Source organism: Hordeum vulgare, chromosome 2H, assembly GCF_904849725.1.
Source record: "Hordeum vulgare subsp. vulgare chromosome 2H, MorexV3_pseudomolecules_assembly, whole genome shotgun sequence".
Taxonomy (NCBI): Eukaryota; Viridiplantae; Streptophyta; class Magnoliopsida; order Poales; family Poaceae; genus Hordeum; species Hordeum vulgare.
In genome coordinates, this window is record NC_058519.1 from 637100774 (window position 1) to 637114229 (window position 13456).

Sequence of the window (13456 nt, forward strand, 5' to 3'; positions counted from 1 at the left end):
CAATAGAGGTTTAACCAAACAATGCCTTAATCGAATGCATGATGTTCCTGTAAAGGAAAAACTAATTCACTACTACTAACATTTTCTATATATACTGCTCATTGCCATACAAATCATGTACACGTCTAGTCTCCCGCAAAATAAAAGAAAATGGACAATTCTAGTGATCACAATGTGCGGGGTTTTTTTTAGTATCGCATCCACGAGGAATCAGCAGAAACAGGCTTCTTCGAAAGGATCTCATTGTAGGTTGCAATGGAAACCTTCTGTGTATATTTCAGAACATCTCTCAGGAGCAACATACATTGTCATGTGATTTGTGATAGCAGAAAATGCTATTGCCGCTATCATACAACTAGCTTATCCGTATATGGTTGGTAAACTACAACCCGATGGTTCCCATACAATGTGTCGATGGTCGCTTAGTTAATTCTCTGAATCATTAGTTACTACTATGGCAACTGTCAAAAGAAGTTGGAAAAGGCTGTCTTGCCAAATCGCACCTTCTTCCATCTGCTCTTGAACAGGTACGGATGGAGACCCAATACGTGCTCAGGCATGAAGTCATGCCGTGTTAATATGCCAACAACAGGCGCCCTCTGCATTCACAGACAGTAAACGGTCCAAAATCAGTCGCTGGTAACCATTTGAACAAAATATATACAGTTTCGAGTATCGAGTTCTCATGCATGCAGTATAAAAGATAATTATACTAGTAGCAAAGGGATTCGTATATGCTTTCTTGACCTGTATGATTAATCATCATGGTTACTCTCAGTACTAATCAATAGTCATGATTATAGACAACTTGCCAGCAAAACACATGACGGTTGCAACATATGAGCATGAGAATGGAATAAGAATGAATTACAAAGCAGATTTAAGAAGTAATCCTTGAAAAATCTTAAATTTTGAGATAATTCTGATGTAAACAGAGTCGCTCACCTTGGAAGTTTTTGGAAGAACCAAAAGGTGTCTTAATCCAACTTCACGAAAGAGTATAAGAGCTTTAGCCAAGGACATAGTCTCAACCACAGTGTAAGGGGATGTGTTTGTGAAAGGATGCAAGTCTACAAACATTTCCAGTTCTTCTGCAGTCAATTCAATGTCCTCAATTCTGTCATGCTTTCCTGAACCACGTTTAGCAAAATCATCAGGTGAGAAATGCTTTGAAGCATCTGATGCTGAAGATGTGCAACTATTGAGGAACTCTTTCTTCCTCAATAGAACAAGCAGGTGCGACCGAAGAACTAGGCCATATAGCAGAGGAGTGTCTGAAAATGGTGGCTCGTCAACGACGGGGAAGCCATTATGACCGGTTGCCTTCAAGATATCCACAATACGGCCAACCTTCTCTATGCCACTGAATGTCTGCAGAGGGCCAGTTACAACATCAGTAACTGACAGTTGTCGCATGTACGGTTCAGCATGGCCTTCAAGAAAAGGAAAACCCTTCAATTTAACAAGCAGATCATAGACATTTGCATTAAAAGCATCTGCCACTGTCTTTGATATGATAAGGACCAGCATAACCAGAGGAAGCATCAGCAGATTATTTGTCAGTTCTAGGATGACAACACAAACTGAGACTGTCATTCTCATTGATCCACCTAGAAGGGCAGCAGAACCAAGAACAGCAAAAAGACCATGATCCAAAGTTGATTGCGACCCAATCAACATGCCAACCAGACGACCGTAAGCTGCACCAGTCAAAATAACTGGTACAAAAAGGCCAGATGGTAAGGCGAGGCCATAGCTGAAAATGCCCAGGAAATATGACGCAATAAAGAACACAAGGATCGACGTGATATGGAACTCATGGTCAGTGCCATTACTGTAGAGGTTTCTTATGGTGTCATCGTTGGTGTTAAAGAACAGGCTGGCCAAGTCATTGTAGTTATGCATTGGACACTGGAACTTCTTGAAATTTCCAGATCTCCCTATTGACGGACAAGCTTCTCTTGAGTCAGCCGGGCAAGGTTTGCAAGCTGCAAGCCATGGCAAGCCAAAGAGGCAACATGAAGTACAGATGGAGACTGTTGCGGCCAGGAGCAGTCTGTAGGTTCGACCTTTCCTGATAAATTGAAGAGATCGGAAATGAAGTTAATCTGGGGAAAATGTTTTCACATCGAATTGAAAAACAAGTCTAACTGACAACTGCAATTAAGTATCTACAAAAAATAGCAGTAGGTGTGCGTTGGCATTGTTATTGTCAGTTTGGAACTTTTAATTAACTGATTCTCAACATTGATAAGAGATAATATTTCAGGGAAGTGATGTATTCCGGACACTAAAACTTTACCAAATAGAAAGCCTGCAGTTGAAAATTACGGAAGTGAAGCCCAGTAACATTAAGCGAATATCAGTACATACTCGTTGATAATATTGTAGAGACGAAGAACCTTGTCGAGGAAGAAGTTGTACAGGCTCCCCAGTACTCCTCCAAAAACAGCTAGAGTGATTACTGGAGGTAAATCAATCACATGATAGTTGACATAACCCGAAGTCACATCGAACATTATAAGACCGCCTTTCCCAAACAAGCCACACCGACCTCTTTTACAGATGTCTATTAATGCCCTAAGCACAACGGCAACCACTGCTGTTGTGAAGAAAGCTCGCCAGAGTAGGGCACTCCTCCACCTGCAAAGACAACAAAAAGGATGGTCCGTAAGTATTTTATTCGATGCAAAAAAAAAACAGGTGTTGTGTTGCAGAAGCCCTTGGAATAAATATTTTCATTTAAAAGGATATGCATAAAGGACATATATATTGCACCCTACCCTTCAACACACCAATGTCAATTTCTGTCAAGAATGGTCAAATAGGTAGAGCGGTGATTTAAAATTTAGATAGTCACAATACGAAAATCAGATAATCCCAAGTTAAGGAGAAAATGTCAGAAAAAAAGATAAAATCATTTTGATATAAGGTGGCACATGGTAAAAATCTTCGTTTTTATGGGATTACATAATATCTTATATAAGGTGGCGAGTTTAAAGTTTTGCCACTAGGTGGAGCAATCTTCTCTTCACTAACAACCAATTAAGCTTCAAAGCCAGCAAGCCGCAAACTTGAGGCATATATGGGAGCACGAGTGTGTCACCTTAAGCATAGAACCTATAGAATAGGCAAAACAAATTCCTGCATTTCTCAGATGGTGGGGATATGCTGTTCTCTTCACAAATAAATAATGAAATAAGACAACTAATTGAGGCAAGTACCAATATTTATAATCATGGAGAAGTTTTTACCGTGAAGACACTGTTTCTAGAGCAAAAAGAACTCCGGCGACTGGAGCCCTGAAAGCACCAGCAATACCAGCACCAGCACCACAAGTGACAAGGTCCCTGCGATCCCTATCATTCTTGAAGTGCCTTAGCCATTTACATGTCATGCGATATTTACGCGAACCACCTTGCCCAAGTATTGATGCAATGCATGCACCCGTGTGTACCAGAGGACCAGCTTTGCCCACATGCAGTGATGATGATACTGCAGCAATGCATCCCACAACCTGTTCAGAAACCAAAGATACGAAATTCAGGCATATAATAAAAGGGGAACAACCAGAGGCAATTTGGTCTGCACAAAAAGATTAGGCGAAAGCGTATGGCCGGAAATGGGGTATAGTGATGGTGACCATAAATGGCATTACGACAACACATTTCTTCTCTACATCTTTTATGGATACGAACTGTTCTATGGGTTAAGAAAATACCATAACATGTTTCTGTTAGACATAATTTCCTACCCCATACAGATCTGATCAAGCCCAACACTCCCACTTGTGTAAATCATGTGTTGAACAAAGCATAATAATCATAAACAAACAGAACTACTGCAGATCCCACTACAATGTCTGACAAGTAGATTAGAAGTATGTCTGCTACTGTACTAACCCCAAATGAGAGGCCAAGAAACCAATCAAGCAGCCCATTGCTTTAAGTTAAGCCAAGTGTGAGCTAGTAGTGAGTGCCAAGTGCCAGCCATCATGAACGCAAGGGCACATCATCATACCAACAATTCATGCCATGAAACAACAGGGACGAAAGCGAAAGGGAATTCACTACTCTACCTTGACCACCAGAGTCTTGAAGCAGAAAACGTTGGGTGCATCGACGCCGTTCAAGTAGGCCTTCACCTCCGGGATGCCGGAGCCGGCCGCGGCGGGCGCCACGTACACCGTCAGCACCGTGGCGAACATGGTGAGCAGGAGGTTCGAAAATAGGAAGACCAGGAACGCCGATTCGAACCTGACGGGATCAATTCTCAGTCAAGTCGATGTTCACGCCTACTAAATCGCAGTCAGTTCAGTTGAGTCCAGCAGAGATGAGACAGTGGACGCTGCCGGTTATTACCTGCGCGCGAACATGCGGTTGGAGGTGACGACGAACTTGGCGCCGGCGACGTTCTCGACGCCGAGGTTGGCGACGAAGGCGGCGGCGGCGGTGAGGGCGCCGACGAGGAAGCAGAGCGCCCACTTGAGCGCCAAGTAGCGCAGGATGTGGCCCCGCCCCTGCGCCCGCCAGTCCTGCTTGAACACGTCGTTCTCGATCAGCCTGCAAGCAGCCCCGCACCGTCAGAGCCAAACAGCTGACGCCGACTGGAACCAAGAGCCCAAGACGGCTGAATCGCCGGAGAGATTGCGGGGGAGGGGGGCGAGCGCTTACTCGTAGTCGAGGCTCTCGATGGGGCAGAAGTCGGTGCCGACGAGGGCGACCTGGGAGGTGGCGTTGGACTGCAGCTGGCCGCCGAGGAGGGACCGCCGCCGGTCCCGGCGCTGCTCGTCGTCGCCGGAGCCGTCCTCGCCCGCGTCCGCCCCCGCCTCGTCCTGGAAGAAGGAGGAGGAGCTGTAGGAGATGAGAGGGGCCTCGATGTCGGCCTCCGGATCAGACCCGCCGGCCCCGGCCCCGCCGGCAGTCTGCTCCCTCGGAGCCATCGCCGATCCGCTCCGCTCCACCGCCGCCGCGACACACACACGCGACGCACGAGGAACAGAGGGAGTGGTGCTCGGCGAGCACAAGTGCCGACGACACAGATTCCCCGGGACAGCGAGACTCCTATTGACCGCCGGGACGCTGCCGGGTGGGGCCGAGGGACGCTGGGCCCCGCGTGGACGTGACGGCGGTTGGGCACGCTTGCACGTTCGGGAAGTTGGGTTGGGAAACGGTTGGGATGTACTCCACTGTACACAAGTATTTGTATACTACTGTTATTCTTTTTTTTTTTTATTACGGGAGTTGTGCATGGTTCATGGGGTGATTCCTTTCCGGAGGACTGTACAATTTTCTAGCGTGAGTCTTTGTCTCAAGTGTTGATGTGCTCCAATTGTACTGTGTTCGGTTACCTAGGGTTCCGCGAAGCTCTCGCGACGTGCGACTCCCAGGAGCAGAACTTCCCTGAGATTGCGATCTAGATCGCTTTTCTCCAATCTTTCTCGCCTTTCTTCTCCTGGCTTTCATCACTGTCGCTCGTCCCGGTTGATTTCTCTCCGCCTTGTTGCGTTCGGGGTGATTACGGGGCGCTCTAGCAGTGCTACCCACCCTTGGTTCAACGAGGGGGAGACCTGATCTGAGGCGGCGATGGCGGGACGATCGGAGACGGAGGCGGTGAAGGCGACGGTGTCTGCCTCCCCTGGTATTGGCAGCGGCGGGAATCCTCTTTCCTGCCTACAGTCGGAGAAGGGGAAGGCGGCAGAAGGTGCGGGCACGGGCGACAGAATCACGTCGCCCAAATCCGGGGAGCAGGTCGAGAGTTTGATGGCGCGCCTGCGTCTAACTGCTGTGGAAGCTACAGCTGTGGTAATCGATGATACGGCTGATCTGAATCTGGTGGATCCGGAGAAAGCTTTTGTGGGCAAGGTCTTGGCCCCGAACAAGCTGCACATCCAGACCATCTCGGCGGCCATGAGGCCGGCGTGGGGCAATCCGAAAGGACTTGTCATCAATCCAGCGGGTGATAATCTGTTTATTGCAGAATTTAGCACAAAGGCAGATCGCGATCGGGTGATGGAGGGATCGCCTTGGGCAGTAGGGAGACATGCTGTTCTTATGAAGAAATATGAGACTGATGTGCAGCCACAGATGGTTGTGTTTGATCGGCTTGCCATCTGGGCTAGAATCCTCGCACTGCCGAATAGACTGATGAATTCGCAGCGTGGTACGGCTCTTGCTAGCCCAATTGGCTTAGTCACGAAGGTTGAATCAGATGCCCTAGGGCGTTGTTGGGGTGGTTATATGAGGCTGAGGGTTGAAGTCAAGGTTGATGAGCCCTTACTGCGATGTGTCACCGTGTTCTCTAGCAAGCTGCAGTCTACTGAGAGCTATGCGGTGCAGTACGAGCGCCTCCCTATCTACTGCCATTCATGCGGCTTTATTGGACACTCTACCCTGGTCTGTGCTACACCTGCAGAGAGGGACGAGAATGATGAGCTGCCCTACTCAGCGAAGAAGCTGTCTGTTCCAGATGAGAAGAGATCGGGCGGTGCACGCTCTGGGAACAATGCTTCGTCTACTGGTGGTGCTTCTGGCCAGGGCTCCAAGGGTTCTACGGCTGGTTCGTCTGCGGCATCTGGACGTGGACGAGGTCGTGGTACTAAAGGTGGCCCGGCTACTGGTGAAGATCAGGAGGTGTCATCTCCCGTGAAAGGAGGACGTGGAAGAGGCCGTGGGCGTTCAGCTCGTGGCCGGGGGAGAGGCTCAGCTGTTGGGGAGCTCTTTCCCACAATGAAAACTGACAAGGCGACATCTGGGCAGAAGCGCAAGGCCACCAAGGCCACCAAACACCAGTCCTCTCAGGTGTTGGCTATCGAGCAGAACCAGCAGGCGGGCTCTCGGGCCCTTGTTATCGTGAGTAGTCATAATGCTCACGAGGACAGTGTTGAAGATGATGTTCAGAGTTCAGATTCTAACAAGAAGCTAAGAACTGCCCCTACACGATCGGCGGATCAGGCGGCGACTGCAACGCAGTCCCGCCAGACGCAATGAGTATCCTAGCATGGAACTGTCGCGGATTGGGGTCTGACGCGACAGTGGGAGAACTTCGCTATTTGGTGAAGAAATTCAGACCTGCCCTCCTCTTCTTGTCTGAGACGAAGATGTGGGATAACAAGGCAAAGAACTTTATGTGGTCTCTTGGCTATTCTGGTTCCTTTGCCGTCAGTTGCGTAGGTCGCAGTGGTGGCCTTGCGCTTTTCTGGAAGCAGCCCTATGTTGTCTCTTTGAAAGGCTTCAACTCACATTGTATTGACGTGGTGGTGAAGATGGAAGATTCAACAGAATGGCGGGCTACCTTTGTTTATGGTGAGCCAAGGCGAGAGCTCCGGTACATCTTCTGGGATCTGTTACGCCGGCTTAGTCGAGAGTGGAAAGGCCCTTGGCTGTGCTGTGGTGACTTCAACGAGGTCCTATGTCGTGATGAGCATTATGGTGGGCGAGACAGATCTGATGCCCAGATTGAACAATTCAGAAACTGTTTGGAGGAATGCAGTTTGGTGGACATGGGTTTTTCGGGACCGAGGTTCACGTGGTGTAACCGGCAGGACGCACAGAGTAATGTCCGTGTCAGGCTAGACCGAGCTGTAGCCAACAACGAATTTGCGTCTCGGTTTGATGAGTGCCATGTCGAAAATATAATTACGACAACATCAGACCACTACGCTATATTACTGAACTTTGATACTGGAAGCCATGACCAGCCCAGAGCTCCGGTCCAACAGGCCTTTAGGTATGAGGCGATGTGGAGACGGGCGGATGATTACACGGCAACAGTAGAGGAGGCCTGGAAGAATCGGACTGTTGGGCCAAATCCTCTTCAGTCAACTTGGGCCTCGCTAGTTCAAACTGCGGGTTCCCTCCAGAAATGGAGTAAAGCTACCTTTGGATCGGTACGGCGTAAGATCCAAGGTCTCGAACGGAAGCTGAAATTGCTGCGTGATTCCCCTTTGTGTGCTGAAGGTTTAGCCAAGGAGAGAGAGATGGAGCAAGAGCTTTGTGAGTTGTTTGAGCGTGAAGAGATTATGGCTCGACAACGTTCAAGGGTGGATTGGCTGAAAGAGGGCGACCGGAATACGGCGTACTTCCATTCTCGTGCCTCGACGCGGAAGAGGACCAACCGTATTGGTGTTCTTGTGCGAGATGATGGGTCCAAATGTGATGAACAGGAGGGCATCAAATCGATGGTACACAAGTTCTATGAGACATTGTTTTCTTCGGAACCTTCAATGTCTATGGATCCGGTCCTAGAGGCAATCCCAGAAAAGGTCGATAACAGAATGAATGATGACCTGTGTGCTCCCTACTCGGATGAGGAGATTAGGGTAGCTCTTTTCCAAATGGGCCCCACCAAGGCTCCAGGCCCAGATGGCTTCCCGGCGTTATTCTACCAAACGCATTGGGGGTTGATTCAGAAGGAAATATGTGATGCTGTTCGTGGGTTCTTGTTGGGTGCTGATATCCCGGAGGGCTTCTGTGACTCAGTGATTGTTCTCATTCCTAAGGTATCAAGGGCTAAACATCTGTCGAAATTTAGACCTATAAGTCTGTGCAACGTGCTTTACAAATTGGCTTCCAAAGTACTTGCTAACAGGCTGAAAGTGTTACTTCCTGACATTATCTCGGAGTATCAAAGTGCTTTTGTTCCAGGTCGGCTGATCACGGATAGCGCGCTTATTGCTTATGAGTGTTTGCATACTGTTCGTAAGCAGAGGAACACGAAGCCCTTTTTTGCCTTGAAGATTGATATGATGAAGGCATATGATCGGATTGAATGGGCTTATCTCCATGGTTGCCTTACAAAATTGGGTTTCGCGACTAGCTGGATCATGTCTGTGATGAGATGTGTCACGACAGCAAGGTACGCGGTGAACGTGAATGGGGAGTTAACCTCTCCGGTGGTACCCTCTCGAGGTATTCGTCAGGGTGACCCTATCAGTCCATACCTATTTCTCTTGTGTACGGAAGGGTTGTCAAGTTTACTGCAAAAGAGGGAGGAGCTTGGTGAGCTACAAGGATTACGTAATGGAAGGCAAGGTCCCCCTATTTCCCACCTACTGTTTGCAGATGACAGCATCTTCTTTGCGAGGAGTGATGATAGGAGTGTGAACACTCTCAAAGAGGCTCTGGATTTGTACTGTGAGGCCTCAGGACAGAGGATTAATCTCCAAAAATCTTCTGTCTTTTTTGGCAATCAGTGCCATGATGCAGTCAAACAAAAGGTTAAGAATCTGCTGCAAGTTGACAACGAGATTCTTCAGGATTCGTATCTGGGCATGCCCACAGAAATTGCACGAGCGATCTCGTCATCGTTCAAATTCCTGTCGGACCGTGTGTGGAGGAGTGTGACTGTTTTGAATGACAAGCCTATGTCTAGAGCAGGCAAGGAGACGATGCTCAAATCAGTTACACAGTCCATTCCAAATTATGTAATGAGTTGCTTCCAAGTCCCTGTTGGTGTTTGCAAAAAGATGAAATCAAGTGTTTCCAACCACTGGTGGGGTTTTGAGGATGGCAAAAGGAAACTGCATTGGAGATCCTGAGATTGGCTGTCCACTCCCAAATCTTTAGGTGGTATGGGCTTCAAAGACTTTGTGATCTTCAATCAAGCTATGTTAGGGAAACAAGCCTGGCGTCTTCTCACCGAACCAACATCACTGTGTGCTCGGGTGTTGAAGGGTCGCTATTTCCCAGACTCGGACTTCTTGTCAGCTGTCAAACCACGTTCTTCTTCATTCACCTGGCGATCGATTCTGTTCGGCAGAGAGCTTATGGTCAAAGGGCTACGATGGGGTGTTGGTAATGGAGATCGGATTGATGTTGTCAAGGATAATTGGATTCCAGGCTTTCAACCTGGTACGTTCAAAACCTGTGCAGCGCTTCCAGAGAAGGCTACTGTCCGGTTTCTGCTCAACGACAGGGCAGATGGTTGGGACATGGTTAAACTACAGCAATTCTTCTCGGCGGATATGTCTAAGGTCATTCAGCATATCCCGATCAGCCGACATGGTTTTGCAGATTTTGCCTCGTGGCCACATGCCAAATTTGGTGTATACACGGTCAGGTCAGCCTACAACTTTGCACGCATGGAGACTTTCTTCTGCAAACGTGCTGCCAAGGGTCATGGTGAGGCCTCTGATTTGGGTGATCAAACGAGATCATGGAAATCTCTTTGGGCCATTAATTCCCCCAATAAAATGAAAGTTGTTCTTTGGCGTATGTCCCACGACTGTCTCCCGACCGGTACTCAACTGAAGCATCGCAAGATACCGGCTGATGATAGATGTGTTTTCTGTGGACGCACTGAAACTGTGGAGCATACGTTTCTCTTCTGCCCCTTCACCGCTTCAGTTTGGGATGCCGTGAAAGAAGATATTCCTGTCAAGCTGGGTAAGAGGTCCTTCTCTGATATGCGACAATGGATCTTTGATTTCTTGCACAGATCGTCGCAAATCCAATTGACCACCCTGGCGGTTACTTGCTGGCATGTGTGGGAGGCTAGAAATGATGCTAGGAATGGGCATGATCTCCTCCATCCGTCTCGCGTGGCTAGCAAGATCAAGGCTTATGTGGACAATATAGTTCAGCATTGTTTCCCGCAACCAAAGGCCAACAGGTGTGCTTCCTCTTCACCTCCAGTGTGGACGCCACCACCAGCCGGGCACATTTGTCTTCATGTCGATGCTGCTGTTTTTCAAGCCGAGAACCGCATGGGATGGGGTGCGCTGATGCGTGACCATCATGGCTCTTTCATGATGGCTTGCAACGAAGGAATAGCAGGAATTGTGGCTCCGGAACTCGCCGAAGCGATGGCTGCTCGACGTGCTCTCGAGGTCTCAAGAGATAATGGTTTCAGGTGCATTTCCATGGCATCGGACTGCCTGATGCTGATTCAAAGGATACGGTCCTCTTCTATGGATAGATCTCTTGTCGGCTCTGTGGTAGGCGATATCAAACGCCTTGCTTCAGAGTTCGATATCTGTTCGTTCAAGCATGTTGGGCGAAGTTCAAATGTTATGGCGCATGTTTTAGCTCGTAGAAGTATGCTTTCTTCCTGTAATTTTTACTTTGATGTTGTCCCGGAGTGTTTGCGGGAAGAACTTTGTAATGATGTGATTTAATCAATAAAGCGCCATGTTTCAAAAAAAAAAGTGTTGATGTGCTCCCGTGAGGAAAAAAGTGAGCTTTTCCTCAAGAGACTGGAGTGGTTCTGCTGTATCATGCAATCCTAACCTAAACTCGCGGTTATTGTTTGAAGGGGATCTTTACATTATTTTTATTTATTATGGTTTTAGTTTTGCGGGGTTTTTGACAGGTAGACGTGGATTCAAATGTTAAAATTACAAAGTGTGAGCGTTCGAGTCGTTTAGCATGATGGAGGTTTTCATGAATAAATATCATTTTCATATGGTGGGTGGGGAAAGAAGGTCAATTTTACAACACTTTTATTGTAAGACTTTGCGTTCTATGATATATGTAAATCGCCCTTGCGCTCATATCTAAGGTAAAATAGTTTCTAACAATTAAATGTTAGCAATTCAGAATATAATTTCAGTCTAGGAACATTACTGACATCTTATAACATAACTTACACGGCAATCTTAGGCGCACCAGCTAAAAATAACTGAATACATGATTCTACAAAGAGCTGAAATGGTTTACTGTCACTTCGAGTAGAATTTTCTTATGAGTGTTGCTGCTACCATTTTATGGACTTTGTGGATGACACAACATATCAAGCTTTCAAAATATTTGTCCCGGTGATCCAACTAATGTGATACTTTTTGTTTCGTACTTTTTGAACTCCTAGTCAACTTTGGAGAAAGGTGATCTACATCTGGGTCGAATAGGTTGGCTCGGGTGTCACACTATGATCTTAACAATTTGAGCCTCGACGGTGTGGTCAAAGACTGAAAACCCATGCTTATGTTGCGTGTGCTTCTTCCTGTGAAATAGTAGCAGAGTTCATTCCGGTACAAAGTTGTCCTAGATTTTGTTTGTAATCTTAGTGTCGCAGACTAACTAGCTTAAATTCCGTAGTTTGTATAATAAAGAGAACTTTATTGACTCAAAACCTTGGATCAAATCTAATGGATGTGCAACAAAGGCATAGGCTTCCGTTAGCAATCTGCAACTGTTATGGTGTTGTTGCGATGATTACGGGGTATTTGCTTGCATTCTGCCGTGGTTTCTTCATTGCTCATTCGTTTCCTGTTTTAGCTGATAGCTATGGTTTCATAAAAAGAAGGAATCTAACAAGGCCTTGTCTGGTTCATTTTGTTATGTCTTTTGTAGTGCCGAAGGTTTCTATTAACAGGAATCGGAGGAAAATCCCTCTCTTATAAAATGCCGCATCAAATCGACAAAAATAAAATTCAGACCCGTAAACTTCGTTTCCTAAGAGATGTGTTGCGGTGTTTGAAAGTTTGAAACCATCCACTTTCACCTTTTCTCAAAGAAAAGAGAAAAGTACTGTACATAATTTCTCAAAGGGAAAAAGGACAGAAAAAGAACCCGTACAGCCAAAAACACAAAAAACTAGCGAGCAAGCATGCTAAAAACGCGAAGGGAGGTAAACACATCGACTTCTTTCACCAATGTACACATCACAAGATCGGCAACATGGCGAATGACACTTACCCGAGGAAAGTCGACACATATATGCTCGTCGGCCGTCGCTGGAACAGCAGGAGGAACACCGGCGGGCAAGGCAACCTCGGCAGGTAGGTCGCCGGCTGGTCCTGCCGCAGTCGACATGGATGGAGGTGCTCTGCATGGGAGAAACGCAAACAAAGGCCCTGTCACCGCCAAGTTCGGAAATCAGAAGAACGGAGGGAGAAGGAAAGGAGCATACGTACCACCGGGGTGGACACACACACACACGTACGTGCCAAGGAGCCGGAATGCTGTTCTTGAAAGTTGAAACCAGCTGCCCGTCGTCACGGCCGGATTTGTACCCCGGCGTAGCAACTAAATGGATGGGACGAAAGGGCATCCATCAGAGCACTGCATCAGACAGTGACACTCTCGACAGCTGACGGGAAAGGAGCGGAGAAGCTGTAACGCAATTTACGCATGGCAACAACCGGGGCATCAGGGCAGGGGCACGGAGCCAGCCTCGGCGACATCGCTCTTCTCTGGGCCGATCGAGCGCAGCGGGGCCAATCCAAGGCACGAACGGCAAATGGAGAGGCTGCCGACCGCGCGCTGTCGTGCCGGCCTCGGAGCTTCTCTTTTTCGGGAATGCCACGAGCTTTGCTGATGGCGACGTTCGACGCGGGTGCTGCAGATGTCGGGAAGCAGCCGGCGGCAGCGTGGAGCGTTCGAATTGACAGCCCCGGCGGCGCCAGGGAAGCTGGCCGCGTGGCGCGAGCGCAGCCAACCGCGGCTCGCCCCGGGCAATCGTCGGCGGCGACGTGGGACGGTGGGAGCAAACGGCGGCGGCGCGAGGACACCCGACA

The 13456-nt window shown here is 48.1% G+C and overlaps 1 protein-coding gene across 2 annotated transcripts; it reads right to left on the minus strand.

Moving 5' to 3' along the window:
* Positions 1 to 246: 246 nt before the first annotated feature.
* On the minus strand, positions 247 to 12958 carry LOC123428169 (putative chloride channel-like protein CLC-g). Of its 2 annotated transcripts, XM_045112340.1 has the most exons (9): positions 12854 to 12958; positions 12636 to 12765; positions 4674 to 4834; positions 4362 to 4562; positions 4079 to 4256; positions 3255 to 3517; positions 2374 to 2643; positions 946 to 2074; positions 247 to 599 (listed from the first exon to the last, which is right to left on the minus strand). In XM_045112340.1, the coding sequence occupies exons 2-9, from the start codon at positions 12750 to 12752 to the stop codon at positions 465 to 467; spliced, it is 2454 nt and encodes an 817-aa protein (XP_044968275.1). In that variant the 5' UTR covers positions 12753 to 12765; positions 12854 to 12958; the 3' UTR covers positions 247 to 464. The 2 variants fall into 2 exon arrangements, with proteins under 2 accessions (XP_044968275.1, XP_044968276.1); XM_045112341.1 differs by lacking the exons at positions 12636 to 12765; positions 12854 to 12958 and having other exon boundaries at positions 4674 to 5030.
* Between the last annotated feature and the right edge of the window lie 498 nt (positions 12959 to 13456).